At 41.1% G+C, this 20880-nt stretch overlaps 1 protein-coding gene across 3 annotated transcripts in view; it reads left to right on the forward strand.

The window, feature by feature from the left end:
* ralgps1 (Ral GEF with PH domain and SH3 binding motif 1) overlaps positions 1–20880 on the forward strand; it is a 540533-nt gene that overhangs the window by 384873 nt on the left and 134780 nt on the right. For all 3 annotated transcript variants that reach the window (XM_067969743.1, XM_067969745.1, XM_067969744.1), the window contains one exon: positions 16398–16491. In XM_067969743.1, coding sequence (XP_067825844.1) covers positions 16398–16491 — 94 coding nt within the window. The remainder of the gene's footprint in view (positions 1–16397; positions 16492–20880) is intronic.

A 20880-nucleotide genomic window follows, 5' to 3' on the forward strand; every position in this document is an offset into this window, starting at 1 on the left:
GGAAAGATTGAACAGGTTGGGTCTATACTCATTGGAGTTTAGAAGAATGAGAGGAGATCTTATTGAAACATACTAGATTCTGAGGGGACTTGATAGGGTAGATGCTGAGAGGATGTTACCCCTCATGGGGGAATCTAAAACTAAGGGGCATAGTCTCAGAGTAAGGGGTCACCCGTTTAAGATGGAAATGAGGAGGAATTTCTTCTCCCAGAGGGCCGTGAATCTTTGGAATTCTTTACCCCAAAAAGCTGTGGAGGCGGAGTCATTGAATACATTCAAGGCTGAGTGAGACAAATTTTTGATCAGAAAGGGAGTCAAAGGATATGGGGAAAGGGCAGGAAAGTGGAGTTGAGGTAAAAATCAGATCAGCTATGATCTCATTAAATGGCAGAGTAGGCTCGAGGGGCTGAATGGCTTACTCTTGCTCCTATCTCTTATGGTCACTTGGCAGCACATGCCAGTTTAGAGTAGAGTAGTTTAGGAGATGCACTGCAGCAACTCGCCAAGGCTTCATTGACAGCATCTCCCAAATCCGCGACCTTTATCACCTAGAAGGACATGGGCAGCAGGCACATGGGAACAACACCACCTGCACGTTCCCCTCCAAGTCACACATCATCCCAACTTGGAAATATATCGTTGTTCCTTCGTTGTCGCTGGGTCAAAATCCTGGAACTCCCTACCTAACAGCACTGTGGGAGAACCTTCACCACACGGTTCAAGAAGGCGGCTCACCACCACCTTCTCAAGGGCAATTAGGGATGGGCAATAAATGCTGGCCTTGCCAGCAACGCTCACATCCCATGAATGAATTTTTTAAAAAGCCAGTACAAACAACAAGGTTTCAATGATATAACCCTCAAGGCTGACAATTGTTTGACTAGATATTGGGCAGTAAAGGAGCGATGTGGATTGTGGCAGACGTGAGATCCACTTAGAGTGGCCATTGGCGTTGATCCTAAGGAAATATCGAGTGCAAGATCTGCAAAGTTTGTAACAAAGTTTGAACTGACATTCAGTATAATGGATAATGATTCAACATGGTCCCCCTTCACACAGCTTAAAAAAAAATCAAGGGATCCATGTAAACATTGCTGTAACGCCAATTTTAGAGCCAATTATTTTCTTTGTGATGGGTTTTCAGTTGAATTCTCCATTGAATTTATTACACAGCAGTTTTCATGCTGTAATTTCTACCTCCTCTCCCAAAGGCACTGACTCAAATTGGAGTCTCATTTCACAAACACTGGCAGTGCTCCATACTGAAGTTGCCAATTCTCATGTGTGAGCCTTGACGTGAGTGTGCTTGCAGGCTGATCCACCCTATTGTCATCCCGCACTGATACATGCTCGCTTTCCAACTGGGTCAGGACTGGGACCCCTGGCTGATTTTCTTCTCCCCCTCCCCTGCTCCCCTCTTTACTCCTCCCCCCGCCCCCCCCCCGCTCCCCTCTTTACTCCTGAGGCACCGAGGCCAATCCAACCTCAGTTGAGACCAACTAACTGAGCACAAGACTGGGCATCAACCTGGGGCTTTTTGGTTTGTATGGCTCAGTAGCACATCTGATGGTGCATGTTTCCAGTCAGCAATTGGGAGAACCAGAAAACAAATTCTAAAAAAGGTAATGAGAAGAAATACTGAATTTGATCTAATTTATATTTAAAAAAAAACAAATGGATGAAGGCATTGGCTGGTGTTGCACTGGGCCGTACAGACCAGAAGGCCCCACTGCCCTTTTTAAAAAAAAATCATAATGTTGTGATGTCAGTCCTCACCATTTAAAAGGATTGTACAGTCGTTAACATTTGCAGAAAATGTGGTATGAAGGATATGAGACTATGCAGATGCAAGACAGACAGTATGTTGCAGAATGAGCAGGAAAAATGCACTCATATTGCCTGCTCATTTTATCACGGAAGGTGGAATCAGCAAAGCTCTTTGAGCATGGGCCTGAATGCCACTCGTGGAATGTGATAGACCAGCCCTCCTGTACTGCGAGTGAGGAGAACAGGTAGAACAATCTAATGGGACAGTCCACTATAACCAGAGCCAAGGGGCTGCCAAACCTTTTAACAAAGAAGTAAATGGAAGGTTGATGTTCAGTTATACTGCAACTAACATAAAACAAAAAGTGATGTAATATGGTCGCTGGGCGATAAATTTGCTTACATCTACGCTTTAGAGATTGGGAAGTAACCAGCTGCATTATCCTGCTCCTCTCACCTCAGCACGATTAACCTTTCAGCACGACTCCCATTCCAAAACTGCGATAAGATGGCAGCATTAGTTTTCCCAACTTGTGCATTATCCATAAGTATCTCTCTTAGGTGGAAAATTGGAATTATGCATTTTTGAGATTGAAGAAGAATGTTAACAGCCCTTCCTGACACGCTGAAGGAACAGCTGGATTTTATTATAACTGTTACTTGGACAGTGACATTATTTATCCAGACAGTCTTGCCTAATGGTCAGCCCTGCTGCTCAAATGCAAAGTCATTCCTGCAGCTGAGTAACAGCTGTTACTTTTATTGGTTTTAGTTAAAATGTATTTCTAATGTTTGGAGGCAGCAATTAATATCCTTTACCCTTCAGCAACAATATCTTTATTAAGAAAACACACACATACTTTACCTAGGCCTATGGATTAGGCCTTCACTGTTACACATGACTGACTCTGGATAGTATATTTTTTCCAGAGTAAAATGCTGAAGTATTTTAAACAAATTAGCAACATGCTCCTTTAAATCCAACCTGAAGTCAGCCTTGTCTTGCGAGCAGTTGGCTGTCCTGAGTGTGGGAGGGTGACGTTTGAGTTCTTTCTACTACATGAAATAGAAATACAAAATCCCACAAAGCAAGTGACATGCTGTGCAACCAAGACTCAACTCATAATTTCTATGATTCTGCAAACCTCCTGTGGAAATCCATAAAAAGCTGAAAATACGCAGCAGGTTTGCCAGCATCTGAAAAGTGAAAAGACAGGGTAATGTTTCAGTCAGAGGTCCTATGTCAAGGTAACACTTCTGGTGAGGTGTCCGCCCGAAATGTTAAGCTGTCTCATCATTTTTCAAATGTTTTGGGTGGAGTTTCTTCATTCGAAATGTTACCCAGACAGAGGACATATATCTGAAGTATTACCTTGCCTTTTCTCCCTTCAAATGTTGACAGACCTACTGTGTATTTCCAATATTTTCAGTTTTTATTTCAGATGTTGCATAGTTTTTTCTTTTTATCCCCTTTGGAGGCGCCTCTGAAGCAGAACAGCACGCGCCCTGGATCAGACCAGGAATCTCGGCACTAACTGGGTTGGTGAAGAACAAATAGAAACAGTTTTTAATCTACTGCATGTTGCAAGCCTTCCATTGTTGCTGCTGTTGGCTCACAATCGTCCCAAATGTAAATAGGTTGAATTCAGAATAGCACCAATCCCATCAAATTGTACAATCTTTTTCCACTGGAACGGGTTCCGCAATAAAAATAGGAATTCAGTTTGGGGAGAAAAAGAATTAATGACCCAATTTTAGGCCTGTAAATGAAGTTAGCAGTTAGTCCATATTTTAGCAGTTAGTTTGCATGTGTTCCCCAAAGTGAATTCTAACTCTATTATGTTTTCATGCTATACCCAGATAGTTTTCTCATGCTCAGCACCAATGACCACATCTGTAAGTGAGCCCTTTCTCCCTACAAGCAAGAGTGTGACTTTAATTACCCAATATTTTGGTAATCGCCCAGGCATTGAATAGAAATCCATGTTACTGTGATAGATCCGTGAAGATTCAAGTCTTCTCCTGTCCTCCTAGTCTGAGGATAGCAGAGAAATATACACTCTATCTGACTAAGCAGCTTAGGCTATAAACTATGAATAAGGTTTCTTCAATTAGTCAGCAGCAAACAGTCAATATAGCAGATTTGATCTGATTGCAGAATTTCTAACTTATACCTTCCTAAATACAAAAATAATAATAGGCTCAACACTTTGCTAACTCTCTGTAATACTAAACCTGGACCAGTATTCAGTAATAACTAATATGTGAGGTTTCATTTGACTACCGCAAATGAAACCGCAGATTTTTTAGACATTCATCGCTCTCGATGAATCCAGAAGAACTGAGGAATTGGGAGTACGTAGCCCAGAAGATACCTCTCGTATTCTTTCAACGTCAAAACTAGGAAACAAAAATTGTCTTGCGTAGTTGAACCAATTTAATTATCAAATTAAAAAGACGATTTTCTGAAGTCCACCCAGATGCGAGGTACAACCCCATTAATGTGTGTCACTTAAATGGTTAATTTGTGAAGCAGTACCAACTTAATTTGCAATCAGAACATAATTGCATAGGAATAATGCTTTGAGTGAAATTTTGTATCCCAGACCGCTCTGTGTATCCTCTCCAGCATGTGAAAAGCAAACTTAATGTGACCACCTACAGCTCTTAAATAAATATACCATGAAAATAATAGATAATAGATGTTTCTAATGATTTGATTAGTAACAGAATTCCATTTTCATCATACCCCTATTAAGTAGAACAAAACAAAACATTGCACAGTATGCAAGAGTTCTAATGAACTCAGAGCACTTGGCCACTTTAGTGCAACCTATCTATTGTATGATTTAACAACTATTTGTTATAGCCAGGCCCCTCTAGTTCTGAGTAATATTGATTCAAGAGGTAGTAAGAGACTGTGTTAAAGCTGCAAGCGGAGAAGTCGTATATTTCTGAAAGTTTATGTATTTTTTAAATAATGTTATTCACCAGCATCACAGTGGAGACCAAGCACTGATATACTGCCTGACTGTTCTTAAGCCAAAACAATTAGAAAACTGATGTCGTCAGATTTCATGTACATGTGCACTGCTGCCCTATAAGTTTGTTCTTTAAGACGATCATTAATCACTCAGTTTAGTACACAACATAAAGCATTTGTGTACCTTTGTATGTGGTCTGATATCATCTGACAAAAAAGAAACTCCCACTGCAGTATGTTTTCAATGGTTGTATGGGACAGGGAATAAAAGCCAAATAGCTAAATCCATCAGAAAAATGCAGATGATCATAGAATCATAGAAGTTACAACATGGAAACAGGCCCTTCGGCCCAACATGTCCATGTCGCCCAGTTTGTACCACTAAGCTAGTCCCAATTTCCTGCACTTGGCCCATATCCCTCTATACCCATCTTACCCATGTAACTGTCCAAATGCTTTTTAAAAGACAAAATTGTACCCGCCTCTACTACTGCCTCTGGCAGCTCGTTCCAGACACTCACCACCCTTTGAGTGAAAAAATTGCCCCTCTGGACCCTTTTGTATCTCTCCCCTCTCACCTTAAATCTATGCCCCCTCGTTATAGACTCCCCTACCTTTGGGAAAAGATTTTGACTATCTACCTTATCAATGCCCCTCATTATTTTATAGACTTCTATAAGATCACCCCTTAACCTCCTACTCTCCAGGGAAAAAAGTCCCAGTCTGTCTAACCTCTCCCTGTAAGTCAAACCATCAAGTCCCGTAGCATCCTAGTAAATCTTTTCTGCACTCTTTCTAGTTTAATAATATCCTTTCTATAATAGGGTGACCAGAACTGTACACAGTATTCCAAGTATGGCCTCACCAATGCCCTGTACAACTTCAACAAGACATCCCAACTCCTGCATTCAATGTTCTGACCAATGAAACCAAGCATGCTGAATGCCTTCTTCACCACCCTATCCACCTGTGACTCCACTTTCAAGGAGCTATGAATCTGTACTCCTAGATCTCTTTGTTCTATAACTCTCCCCAACGCCCTACCATTAACGGAGTAGGTCCTGGCCCGATTCGATCTGCCAAAATGCATCACCTCACATTTATCTAAATTAAACTCCATCTGCCATTCATCGGCCCACTGGCCCAATTTATCAAATCCCGTTGCAATCCTAGATAACCTTCTTCACTGTCCACAATGCCACCAATCTTGGTGTCATCTGCAAACTTACTAACCATGCCTCCTAAATTCTCATCCAAATCATTAATATAAATAACAAATAACAGTGGACCCAGCACCGATCCATGAGGCACACCGCTGGACTCAGGCATCCAGTTTGAAAAACAACCCTCTACAACCACCCTCTGTCTTCTGTCGTCAAGCCAATTTTGTATCCAATTGGCTACCTCACCTTGGATCCCATGAGATTTAACCTTGTGTAACAACCTACCATGCGGTACCTTGTCAGAGGCTTTGCTGAAGTCCATGTAGACCACGTCTACTGCACAGCCCTCATCTATCTTCTTGGTTACCCCTTCAAAAAACTCAATCAAATTCATGAGACATTATTTTCCTCTCACAAAACCATGCTGACTGTTCCTAATTAGTCCCTGCCTCTCCAAATGCCTGTAGGGACTAATTAGGAACAGTCAGCATGGTTTTGTGAGAGGAAAATCATGTCTCACGAATTTGATTGAGTTTGTTTGTGAATTTTCAGTAGCTAATAAAATAACATTATTGCTTAGGTTGCTGTTTAAAAATGCTAAAGAAAATATAGTTTTTAAATCGGTTTTGTGGATAAGTTCTACTTTCCAAGCGGTTCTCAGTACAAAATGTTCGCAGTGCTCCATAAAACAGCCCACATTCAACGTCAGGCTCACTCGACTAAATAAGGTGACATTTGGTTCAGTGTGCGTAACAATAAATCTAATTTGCACTACATCTGCGTGGCAAGTGATTCTTGGTTAAGTTTATTGGACGGCATGCTCCTCTAATAGCCTCGATGCTGTCTAGTGTAGTACTATGCTGTACGGATCAGAAAGTCTCAGGTTTGACATCTGGACTCTGCTGAGTTTGAGGCAACAGTAAGGATTCTATAATGGCCCTCAACACACCTAGACTAGGAAGGGGATAAAGTTGGCTAAGGTTCCAGGGCCTTACAGAACCTGCTTCAACTCTCCCAACAATCTGAAGAATTTATCTTGCCAATTGCAAACCAGATTGTGCTGGAAATAGGAAATCCTCTGGTATTAGCAGAGTGGAACACTTGAATTTATAGGTCATTGGCTCTGAAAGCTAATTACTGCAGGATGAATAATTATGTTGGATCAGTAGCAAAGACGTTGAAGGTTTATCCATTATCTAGAGGTGGGATTTAATTTCTAATAGGGTGATACATAAAACAGATGTCTGGTTACATAGTACTGATGTCGCATGGTATAACCTTTCTGTGCTGTAGTTTGAGACTGCAGAGGGAGTACCATTGACGAGCAGAGGGATTAGTTGAATGTGAAAACAATACTGATGTAATTCTTTATGTGGATTGTACTTCACAATTAAATGACTTTTACAGATTTTAAACCCCAATTAGCCAAATTCTAGAAGCTTTATAATTGAAAATTCTGAAGGGGGAAAATAAACACACAATTTCTTTGTCATCTTACATATGTGGTTTATTCATTAGTGCCTTGTCCAAAATATATTAACATTTATTTACAGCAATACTTACTTGTAAAGTGAATGTTCCATATAGTCCTTTTGAATATGTCCAGAATTAAAAATTATATTACATAAAGCTTAAAGCATCACTTTTTTTGACCACATTACAAAGGCTGTTTCTTGAAAAATCTTTGAATTCTTACTTTAGACTTTGAAACTGCTAATGTAATATTCAGATAAAAAGGGGGGAGGGGGAGTGCAAATGCTAAGAATCTGCCAGTCATTATAGAGTAAGATTGACTCATGTTTTGCATGCAGAGCTTTTGCCAGTTGTGCTGAAGGGTCTACTGAAAACGATTAACTTGTCTTTATCAACTTCAGCTCATCCAAACCTCTGCTGCCCATATCCTATCATGCACCAAGTCCCACTTGCCCATCACCCCTGTCCTGCATTCTCTCCCGCGCCCTCAAATCCTCACATTTAAAATTCTTCACATCATGTTTAAATTCCTCCATGGCCTTGCCCCTCCCTAGTTCTGTAACCTTCTTCAGTCCTACAATTCCAACATCCCCTAAACTCTCCGTTCTTCTGGCTTCGACCTCTTGTGCATCCTCCTGCTTTGCCTCACCATCGGTGGAAGTGCCTTCAGCTGCCTAAGTCCCAGTGCCTGTAATTCTTTCCCTAAGCTCCTCCGCCTCTCCACATCCCCTCCCTTCTTTAAGACACTCCTTAAAATCCACCTCTTTGGAGTCATCCTTTCTAATCTCCTCCTTTTGGCGGGGCATAGGTTTCCTTGATGCCTCTATGAAGTAGTACAGGATGTTTTTCCAGTTTAAACTCGCCATTTAGATGCAAGTTGTTGTTGTTACTGTTCTTTCTTCACAAATAGCTAATGGACCCGCTCTGTGTTTCCAGAATGTTTGTTTTATTCTACAAAAACATTCTTGCATTGATTGGTGTTAAATTGTCTGAGGGCCACATTTGTTAATTATTCCGAAAAAACGTAAGCTGTTGGAAATTATATAATCAGCCAGTATTTATTTTAATTTTTCTGTGGTGCGTTATTTTGTTCGTTATGTAATTTTTGCAGACTTCATTAGTTTTCTTTTTTACAGAAAGATAAGAAAGAGAATTTTATTCCTTGTAATGGTGTAAAACTGCACGCCAGTAGTAGGCTTGTAAATATGACTGTTATATTGGCAGCAGTAATATATAATAAAGTTCGACGGTCGCTGTGCCTGGCGCAAATTGAATGATGAAAGTTTTTGACGTCCTGGCTCTGAACAAATCCAATGACAAAAGATTCACCTTGGCGAGCGAAGTGTTTACATTGAAACTACAGCACAGAAACAGGCCATTTGGCCCAACTGGTCCATGCCGGCATTTATGCTGTACACGAGCCTGCTCCCTCCCTACTTCATTTAAGCCTATCAGGATATACTTCGATTCCTTTCTTCCCCTTGTGCTTATCAACCTTCCACCTAAATGCACATGAGCTCTGCCAATAGTAACAGTTAGCAGATGACTCGTACTAAACAATGTTCCTCGTCACGCCAAGTTCAGGGATTGTAGCCTGTTTTGTCAGATGGTTGGGAAAGAAAATCGAAAGAAAATTGAGGTTTTGCAACCAAGCATCAGAAAACTGCATTGGCTAATGAGTTGGAAACTGGTCAAACCCTAAAGAGTTTTGTATAAGACAATTGTTGAATCGAAACGTTGACAGTTTGTTCCATTTACCACTGGAATGGTTTTGCTGTAGTTGATTTTAAAGGGATTCCAAACTCCGGTGGTTAAATAATTTTTTTAATTTTTGTAAATTTTTCACAGCTATTTCTCATTCCCTTGGTCAGAGTACTCTGTGCTCAGTTATTCGGAGCACCTCAAGTGTGGAATGTTGTTTCTCCTAAAGAAATTATGGCTAAATTATATCAATATGGACTTGCAAAAGCCACTTTCTATGACGCTGTCACTCAAGTGATAAAACACATCTCCAAAATTCTTAACAAGAAAAGGATGGAATTGCATCTCAGGTGGGGCTGGGTAAATGAGCACAGAGTACTCAAATCAGGAGAATAAGAAACATTTGTAAATACCAATTGATAAGTCAGTAATAAATGAAACTAATAATATCCTGACTGGACCATAGCACCTTTTGAGATTAATTACAAATAAGGTAAGATATAAGTAATTTTCTTAATTCCTTTCAGTTTTGTCTGTAAATACGAGTGCATTGCCCAATGGGAGGAATCTGCTTCATAGTTTTTTTTTGTTGTGAATTTTCTCTCTCATCAGCTGATTTTTCCCTTACAAATCCACAGGCACTGAGGCCAGTCATAGCACCCCATTGTTATCCTGGCTGAACTCAGCTAACTTACATTGACCTGAGATCTGACCTGGGATCTTCCTGATCTATATGGCTAAGCTATCCATTGGATATGTTCGCTGACTCATTGGGGTTTAGAAGTTTCAAGAGAGCTTAAATAATTCGCAAGTTGCTGTCAGTATTTAAGGATATATATTAATCTTTCAAACAAATCACACAGAATTTAAACACCAGATGTTTATCATAAAATAAAATTTTCAAATAGTCTGTCGCCTTTTAATCTCTAGAAGCCACATCCTGTTTCTGAGAAATGTTCTGTTCTGGTATTTTTATTTTATTTGTGGCTTTGGCAGTTTACTAGGAGTACTGTAGACCAGCGTTAATTTCACATATTAATTATTTGTCCAACCATACTTAAAAGTGCTATGATCCTATCAAAATGTGTTCAAATAGGCAAATTAATAAGAATGTCAAACGTCGATCGTCATTGAACCTGTCACTTATATTGTATAATTCTTTTATTTTAATTTGATATGTTTTATTTATTCCCTGCTCCCATTAATGCCAGTACCTTCATACACCTTTTAGATGGAAGGCAAAACTTAGTTCACAAGCCCTGAAGACTTTCTGTTACCGCTGTCTGCCTTTTCCCTTTGTGAATTTCACCCTCTTTCTCCCCCTCCCCACCCCACCATTTTTATCACTTTTGGATACACTTTCTTTGGTCAAGACCACAGAGACCAGCTCCTAATCCTTCCGTCTCTGCCGTTTCTAGCTAATGGGAAATGTACAAACGTAAAACAGCGATAACTCTCCCTCTAGTTTCCCAATGCCTGTGGGGCATTGCTTGGACTCTGCACAGCTGAGCTCAGAGACCCAGTGGAGCTGAGGCATTAGACCTGTGTCCCACACACATTTGTGCCATTTGCTGCTGTTCCGATGTTCTGCACCACCACACTCTGAAAATTTCTTCTAGATATCCCACTGAACAGCTGAAAACCGGTAAAAGTCATTTTCACACTCGGCTGCCAGATCTGGCTGTTAATTGCTTCTCGCAAACTTGTCACAGCAATTCTGTGGGACAAATACCTTCAGCGTAAGCAGAGACAATAGAAACCGGAGGGCATTTATAAAAAATTCTTGTAAAAAGGCAACAGGACAGAGTGGCCGTAATCTTGTTAGTGAGAATTGTATACCCAGAAAGCACACAGAGCTAATGTATATAATTGGGACATTCATGAAGTGTTTGCATCTTTAGTCAACACTAACCTGCTTTCTATTGGTTCATTTTTGAACCAGTTTTATGACTATTCAAATTTTTATTGATACAAACCGGGCTGAGTGACAGATCCCAGCCAATGGTCAGCTTCAATGGAGACTGCAATTTAACTGGAACAGAGCCTTTTTGCACAAGTATTGGAATTTTACTTTCACTTTTGATTTCAGCAGTCAAGCTAGATGACATTTTGAATACACATGTAAGCAAATTATATTATAAATTTATTTCATTCGTGTTAAATGTTATGAGGCTGCTATTCCATTGTAACCCCATTTAGCAGCTGATTTTGGCGGACCTCGGCACCAGTCCCAGTGCCGTCCTGAGCACCTTCCTGCCCAATAGCATGTTGTGCAGGATCACTGCTAGCTGCTTTCGCAACAGCACTGAAGCATCTTGGAATGCCACAAAGTACTGTGGGCAAGGTAGAATGATCCAAACTTGTACCAACTTGATGGGATGACTGAAAATTTAAGACTAAAAAAGCTGCTTATCTTAAGAGAAGAGGAACGAAGCACACAGAAATAAAAAAAATGGAGTTCTACGGGGAAAGATTTCAATGGTCTGCAATATCTGGTTTATATTAGTTTTTCACACACAAACAATATTACAGTTGAGGGAAAGGTTAGAAGAGATGCACAGGAAAAAAATCACCTATGAAATGGTCAGTTAAATATTATATGAATGGGACCTATTAAAGATAGTGAGCTGGACATAGTTTGTAACGTCATCAAATTGGTTTATGTAAATATTATTGCAATTATTATCCCTTTTCCCCTCTCCATGGCTTTATTTTCTCAAGTGGTTTTGGACTTGATGTGTAATCATTTTCTTATTGTTACCATTTCTCACATGGTCATCTATAACACTGGTCATGTGCAAAATTAAGCTGCAAACTTCTTTAACATGAAAAAGATTGAATTTCATATACGAACATTTTAATAATCCAGAACATTGATATGAAAAGAGACTGGAAAGGACATGTTTCCTTCACCATTTATTCTTGTAAAACATTTTCGTGTTCAAATCCCTCTATGGCCTCGCCCCTCCCTATCTCTGTAACCTCCTCCAGCACAACAACCCTCTGAGAACGCTGCGCTCCTCTAATTCTGGCCTCTCACATTCCCCGACTTCCTTTGCCCCACCATCGGCAGCCGTGTTTTCAGCTGTCTAGGCCCTAAGCTCTGGAATTCCCTCCATACACCACTCCACCCCTCTCTCTTAAGACACTCCATAAAACCTATCTCCTTGAAAAAGCTTTTGGTCACCTGTCCTAATGACGTCTCCTTTTGCTTGGTGTCAATGTTTTTTTTTCTAATTGGGCTCTGGTAATGCGCCTTGGGACGTTTTACTACGTTAAAGTCGGTATTTAAATGTATGTTGTTGTATTCCATTATCTCTACATATAACTATCAGCAGATTGAGCTGTCATATTGTGATAATTGTAAACAATTTCACAACACCAAGTTAGAGTCCAACAAATTTATTTTAAATTCCACAAGCTTTCGGAGGCTTCCTCCTTCCTCAGGTGAACGGTGTGGAAACGGTTTTCCACACCATTCACCTGAGGAAGGAGGAAGCCTCCGAAAGCTTGTGGAATTTAAAATAAATTTGTTGGACTATAACTTGGTGTTGTGAAATTGTTTACAATTATCAACCCCAGTCCATCACCGGCATCTCCACATCATATTGTGATGAGAGGACAGTTACTGGTACCAGCAATATCTCTCTTCATGTCTTCAATACTGTGACGATGGTAAACTATCCCTCCTCATCCTTCTCGAACTGTCTGCAGCCTTTGACACGGTTGACCACACCGTCCTCCTCCAACGCCTCTCCTCCGTCGTCCAGCTGGATGGACTGCGCTCGCCTGATTCCATTCTTATCTATCCAGTCGTAGCCAGAGAATCATCTGCAATGGCTTCTCTTCCCGCACCCGTTCATTACCTCTGGTGTCCCCCAGGGATCTATCCTTGGCTCCCTCCTATTTTTCATTTACATGCTACCCCTCGGCGACATCATCCGATGTCAGATTCCACATGTACGCTGATGGCACCCAGCTCTACCTCGCAACCACCTCCCTCAATCCCTCCACTCTCTCCCATTTGTCACATTGCTTGTCAGACATCCAGTACTGGATGAGCAAAATTTCCTCCAACTAAATATTGGGAAGACCGAAGCCATTCTCTTTGGTCCCCACCGCAAACTCCGTTCCCTAGCCAACGACTCCATCCCTCTCCCTGGCCACTGTCTGAGGCTGAACCAGAATATTTGCAACCTTGGCGTCCTATTTGACCCTGAGATGAGTTTCCGGCCACATATCTGCTCCATCACCAAGGCCGCCTACTTCCACCTTCATAACATCGCCCGTCTCCGCCCCGCCTCAGCTCATCTGCTGCTGAAACCCTCATCCATGCCTTTGTTGCTTCCACACTGGACAATTCCAATGGTCTCCATCTTCCACCCTCCATAAACTTGAGCTCATCCAAAACTCGCACCAAGTCCCATTCACCCATCACCCCTGTGCTCGCTGACCTACATTGGCTCCCAGTCTGGGGATGCCTCGATTTTAAAATTCTCATCCTTGTTTTCAAATCCCTCCATGGCATCGCCCGTCCCCATCTCTATAACCTCCTCCAGCCCTACAACCCTCCAAGATCTCTGCGCTCCTCCAATTATTGCTTCTTGCACATCCCGATTTTAATTGCTCCACTATTGGCAGCCTTGCCTTCAGCTACCGAGGCCCCAAGCTCTGGAATTCCCTCCCTAAACCTCTCCACCTCTCTACCTCTCTCTCCTCCTTTAGGACGCTCCTTAAAACCTACCTCTTTGACCAAGCTTTTGGTCATCTGTCCTAATATCACCTTATGTGGCTCGGTGTCAAATTTTGTTTGTTAACACTGCTGTGAAGAACCTTGGGATGTTTTGCTACGTTAAAAGCGCTATATAAATGCAAGTTGTTGTTCATATTCCTATTGGGAATGTTCTTGAGGTTTGGCACTGTCCCATTTCATGTTGTCTTACCACAATAATAGTTTGCAAGTGATGGTCCATAGTGTCTCAGACTTGGGTCTGGAAATCTGAACTGTTAATTATAAGATGATACTTAAATTTGGATAAGATTATATAATTACATAATCTGGTTGGATTTATGAAGAGCACTTTTTCCAATATGGTTATGAAAGGCATGTACCAGAAATGTTCCCTTGTTGTCTTTATCTTGGCACTGGAAATATTTTCAATTTGGCTTCACAGCCATTTAGAATTTGATGGGCCGATTGAGCTTTCTGTAATAATTCAACAGCAACAGTTAGAACCAGGGATATGTGTGATCACCCAAGCCCTATAGGAGTCCAGGCCACTCAGTCTTATTTGTGCTCATTATTTTCTGGTCTCAACCTGTTTGTATTTTGCGGGCCTAGAAGTTTGGAAACAGCTGCTTTTAGTGCTGTTGTTCTTTTAGTGAATAAATCTTCGATCCGAATGCTAAGATCTGTTAATATCTGTGGCTTGAGATATGTGCAAATTAATGGGAACATGGATTTTAAACTTCATACGTGGTGGTCCCTGTGGCTCCATAATATGCAACTATGTGGTCCACAAAGACAAGAGCTTGGACCCTCCTGTCCAAGGCTGCAAAATAAGAAAGGTGCTAGAGAAGAATATAACTGGGTATAGATGCACAGGTCATGGGATGTGCAGGTTGCAGATGCAAGGATGGTAAAAAGTTAAAAACAGTGGATGTCCAAAGGGACTTGGGGGTTCAGGTACATAGATCATTGAAGTGTCATGAATAGGTGCAGAAATTAATCAAGAAGGCTAATGGAATGCTGGCCTTTATATCTAGAGGACTAGAGTACAAGGGGGCAGAAGTTATGCTGCAGCTATACAAAACCCTGGTTAGACCGCACCTGGAGTACTGCGAGTAGTTCTGGGCACCGCACCTTCAGAAGGACATATTGGCCTTGGAGGGAGTGCAGCGTAGGTTTACTAGAATGATACCCAGACTTCAAGGGTTAAGTTACGAGGAGAGATTACAGAAATTGGGGTTGTATGCTCTAGAGTTTTGAAGGTTAAGGGGTGATCTGATCGAAGTTTATCAGATATTAAGGGGAACAGATAGGGTGGATAGAGAGAAACTATTTCTGCTGGTTGGGGATTCTAGGAGTAGGGGGCACAGTCTAAAAATTAGAGCCAGACCTTTCAGGAGCGAGATTAGAAAACATTTCTACACACAAAGGGTTGTAGAAGTTTGGAACTCTCTTCCGCAAACAGCAATTGATACTAGCTCAATTGTTAAATTTAAATGTGAGATAGATAGCTTTTTGGCAACCAAAGGTATTAAGGGATATGGGCCAAAGGCAGGTATATGGAGTTAGATCACAGATCAGCCATGATCTTATCAAATGGCGGAGCAGGCACGAGGGGCTGAATGGCCTACTCCTGTTCCCATGTTCCTATCCGCACCACAGCCTGATTCTGAGGTTTTACAAACTATATACTGTGCAAGTATTTTGCCATACATTATGATAACTGTGTCTGTTGATATCAAGATTAGGTTAATAAAGCACATTGTTCATGTTAGATATGCAGCTGCCCTCATTTATAGAGGAAGTCAGCAGCATTTATGGAGGTGCTTAAGATGATTAAAGGAATTGATAGGGTTGATAGAAACTATCTGGTGGGGGTGTCCAAAACAAGGGGGCATAACCTTAAAATTCGAATTGGGTCATTCAGGGGTGATATCAGGAATCATTTCTTCACACAAAGGGTAGTGGAAATCTGAAACTCTTTATCCCCCCCCCCCCCAAAAAAAAAATTGCTGTTGAGGCTGGATCAATTGAAAATTTCAAAACTCAGATTGATCGATTTTTGTTAGACAAGGGTATTAAGGGATACGGAACCAAGGCAGGTAGATGGCGGTTAAGATACAGATCAGCCATGATCTAATTGAATGGCAGAACAGGCTCGAGGGGCTGAATGGCCTACTCCTGTTCCTATGTTCCTTCCTTCCTTCCTTCCTATGTTCCATTTTACCGAATTTCACAATCACTTTATTGGGAAATCCAGGTTAAGAATCAAATCAGTAACAAGGTTGAAAACAGCGAGAGAGAAAACTAGGTAAATCAAGACGTACTAGTGTGGTGTCACTATAGCTGGGATTTTAAAGTCCTGTACATTGTAGGAGGAAGAGCGGACTGAGAGGTGGAAAGTTCGGGTTTTGAGGTCCTGCAGAAGGATGAGTTGGAGTGATGTCCTCCACTTATGATCTTGCTCCTTCACCAAAGTTTTTCAATAAAAGAAAATATTCTTGATAATAAAAGAACTTAAAAGCTACATTTCTCACTGCAGTGATTTGACTAATATTTATTAAATTACTTTCTTTCACAGACTATCTGATAACATTACCCCACGTGCAGAAGTACTTGAAATCTGTACGGTATATCGAAGAGCTTCAAAAATTTGTCGAAGAGGACAATTACAAGTAAGTACATATATTTGTTTTACAACCACAAAGTACTCTGTGAAAGGATTGCTGTGTTTCGGGAAGTGAGTTACGTAATGCAGTGCACGGCCGCCAACATACTTCTGTAGCTTATACAAGAATAAGAGGCTCATAAGGGAATTATCGAATAACTTAAAAATGATGATTACCTTACCTCAGGGTCTGGAGAATCTACGTTATGACATTTGTAATTTTGTACAAGATAATTTCATGAACAAATGGTTGGAAGTTTTTTTTGTCTGTGATAGAACACACATCAAAACTTCAAATATATCAACTAAATGTTATAATATTAACTCAACACTTGTGAAGAACTCTCTACATTGCAAATATGTTCCACGAAATGAGAAAAATTGTCAAGCAATTATGGTTAAACCCCAATAAAAGTAACAAAATAACTGCAACTACATATATACTGTATCCTTTTTAGTTACTGAAGGAAAAATGTTTCTTATAAAATAACAGCACTTACAGTTTTTTAAAAAAAAAACTGGTTCCAAAATTACAAGAAAAACAAACAAGATGGGTGACAGATATTTAAGTGGAGGAGTTAGCTTTCCCCCTTCCCGGCAGTATGAGTTTGCTCAGGAGACTGCTGTCATCACATAGTAATGATCTTACTTTAAAAAGAGAAAACAGACGCCTTCATGCTATCAGCAATATAAAATTGCGGCCTACTGGCAACCAACAGACCACATCTGAACTTGAACTGTATAACCCACAGAGATGCCCTGTGTAATGTGGTTCTTAGTCTATAGATGTTTCCTGCATGAAGCATTTTTCCCCCATAGAGCTTCTTTGTGTACTGCAGACATTGAGTCTATAGTCATGTACTGCCGGGTCTATTGAGATCAGTAACTTACACTAGTAGATGTTGTTGTTGAGTTTCACATTGGTCTTTAAAAATGAGCTCACTCTAATTAAGTCCTGCTTTGGAACCATACTGGACTAGACTGAGATTGGAAGAGGGCTAGAATTTCATTTTGTGCGTTATCTGGAAGGATCTACAAGACCTCAAGTGTAAACCCAGTAACCACATTAGTGGTGTAAGTTAAATGACTGACCATTCAACCCACTGCTGCTGCCTCCAGGTAACATGGACTTGGTTCATTTGGAAAGAGCATCGTTAAAGAAAGCGCAGTTCAATCGGGGGCAGGGGGAGCAAGCCAACAGTGTGTGTCTGAGGAGATTCAACAGTGTGAAAATAGAACCAGAGATCAGAGATTGCTAACACACAGCATCAACTAAGTGACAATTTGTTTACTTCTGATGCTGTAGGGCTAGTGTTTTTCTTGATGACAGTTCCCATACAATTACGCTACAAGCCAAAATGGAGTGCATTCCCACCGTAGCAATGGCTCCTGTCTATAGCAAAGCAAAAAATCCTTGCACCGACGCCAGTGTAAATGGTAACAAAATGGGAACCATTTTAATATGAGGCCTGAGTAGAACGTTCATCTTGTGCCGTGAGCAGACAGTAAATGATAATGATTTTAATGTTCAATTATTCTCATTTGCTATTGTGTTTTTTTTTACTTAAGAGGTGAAGTTTGAATTGTGCACGTCAGCGGCTTATACACAAGTTAATGCCCTAGAATATACCTCAGTGAGGGCAGATGGGAAAGTTTGCCTCCTAGACTGCTGTTTGCTTTTCAACAGCAGGCCAAGGGCTACTGAAAAAGCTTAAAATAAAGTATAGTGGCTGGATACTGAAGTATGAGGTGTGAAACAGCCCAGATTATGTAAAAATTGACATTCACTTTGTAATGATGGAAATCACATTCTGGACAGGACACTGCATGCTTACAATAAAATAGATCTTATTTACTTAGAAGAAAAAGAATTCTGTACATAGGAATAGTGGCTTTTAAAGAATTGAGCACCTGAGTGAATTATGAACTTAACGAGCACAGATTGCACTGTCTGTGGAAAAATAAAATAAATTGAATTTAATCAATTTGCTTTGGCATTTAAAAGTAACAGGAAAATCTAGGTTGTAAAGTTAAAATAGCAGTTGCAAGGGATTACAAGTTATTTTTTATAATCTTTGTTTCCAAAATAACTTGAATCCCTGTATATTTCAATTTTGAAATCAAACATTGTTAAATTTGATCAAATAGTTTAAATCTGAGTACATAATGTCGTCATAATGTTATCTGATAACTGTTCTGCTCCCCCCTCTAGTCTCTATCTGCTGTCTCTTCACGCAGTTGTTACTGTGTCTTTCCATTTTATCAATACCAGTCACTTTTCCTCTGAGCTTTCCTTCCTTGCTCTTCATAAGGTGCAGATACACAATCACACACGTGGTTTCTTGTCCTCACATATTTGCTGTGTTGAAATCAAGAATAATTATTCCATATTCTACTCTAATCCATTCTTTGCTAGGAATTCAAAACTGTGGAATTGCAACCTCACTCAGTCTCCCTTCCCTTCAACAATCTACAGGCTTTTAACACCCAAGCTTAGTGTCCCCTAATCACAGCTTCTTGATTGACCTCGTTTTCTATCCTACTCTTTTCGGCCACAGTGGTCTCCTGCAGACTTTGGTCCTCCACTTAAGTCCCTCATGGTAACTCAAAAATATGAGACAGGCAGGTTTTCAAACACTATCACTGCTGTGTTAAAATTTCTGTGTATTTACTTCACAAGTAATGTTTTATGGATTAGACACAGAACGATGGGTTAACATTTCAATTGTTGATCCATCCTTAGAACTCTGTTCATCTGTAAAGCTATGTTATGATCTAGCTCAGACAGTTGCTGGTCTTGCCTTAATATACAAAACAACTTTCCTATAAAATGTAATTGTTTACCTTAATTTGCTCTTTGTTAACATATATCTGTTAAAGTAGAAACTGTACTAAATAGCACTTTTACACACCTGTCAGTAGGACATCTGGGTTGATTAATTCCGCTAAAATAAGTGGGCAAATACCTGGCAAGGAGCAAGGTTGTATTTTTTTTATTTGTTCATGGGACGTGGGCGTCGCTGGCGAGGCCAGCATTTATTGCCCATCCCTAATTGCCCTTGAGAAGGTGGTGGTGAGCTGCCGCCTTGAACCTCTGCAGTCCATGTGGTGCAGTGCTGTTCGGAAGGGAGTTCCAGGATTTTGACCCAGCGACGATGAAGGAACGGCGATATATTTCCAAGTCGGGATGGTGTGTGACTTGGAGGGGAACGTGCAGGTGATGTTGTTCCCATGTGCCTGCTGCTCATGTCCTACTAGGTGGTAGAGGTCGCGGGTTTAGGAGGTGCTGTCGAAGAAGCCTTGGCGAGTTGCTGCAGTGCATCCTGTGGATGGTACACACTGCAGCCACAGTGCACCGGTGGTGAAGGGAGTGAATGTTTAGGGTGGTGTATGGGGTGCCAATCAAGCGGGCTGCTTTGTCCTGGATGGTGTTGAGCTTCTTGAGTGTTGTTGGAGCTGCACTCGTCCAGGCAAGAGGAGAGTATTTCATCACACTCCTGACTTGTGCCTTGTAGATGGTGGAAAGGCTTTGTGGAGTCAGGAGGTGAGTCACTCGCCACAGAATACCCAGCCTCTGACCTGCTGTTGTAGCCACAGTATTCATATGGCTGGTCCAGTTAAGTTTCTGGTCAATAGTGACCCCCAGGTTGTTGATGGTGGGGGATTCAGTGACGGTAATGCCATTGAAAGTCAAGGGGAGGTGGTTAGACTCTCTCTTGTTGGAGATGGTCATTGCCTGGCACTTGTCTGGCGCGAATGTTACTTGCCACTTATCAGCCCAAGCCTGGATGTTGTCCAGGTCTTGCTGCATGCGAGCTCGGACTGCTTCATTATTTGAGGGGTTGCGAATGGAACTGAACACAGTGCAATCATCAGCGAACATCCCCATTTCTGACCTTATGTTGGAGGGAAGGTCATTGATGAAGCAGCTGAAGATGGTTGGGCCTAGGACACTGCCCTGAGGAACTCCTGCAGCAATGTCCTGAGGCTGAGATGATTGGCCTCCAACAACCACTACCATCTTCCTTTGTGCTGGGTATGACTCCAGCCACTGGAGAGTTTTCCCCCTGATTCCCATTGACTTCAATTTTACAAGGACTCCTTGGTGCCACACTCAGTCAAATGCTGCTTTGATGTCAAGGGCAGTCACACTGTATTAAGAAATAGGAGCAGGAGTAGGCCATATGGCCCCTCGAGCCTGCTCTTCCTTTAAGTGTTATTAAGTACAGACAGAGGGGATCAATATTCTACGGTAAATGATAGTTCCTTTGCTGTCATGGAATTCTTATTTGTGTACTGCAGTTGGTCAGGGTTGAATAATATAAGCTGTAATATTGCCAGACAGAATTAAGGAACATATTTCACAAAGATTTATCTTCTCGGAAGTTTTACCTGT

This window comes from Heptranchias perlo, chromosome 31 (genome assembly GCF_035084215.1).
Source record: "Heptranchias perlo isolate sHepPer1 chromosome 31, sHepPer1.hap1, whole genome shotgun sequence".
In the NCBI taxonomy this organism is placed as follows: domain Eukaryota; kingdom Metazoa; phylum Chordata; class Chondrichthyes; order Hexanchiformes; family Hexanchidae; genus Heptranchias; species Heptranchias perlo.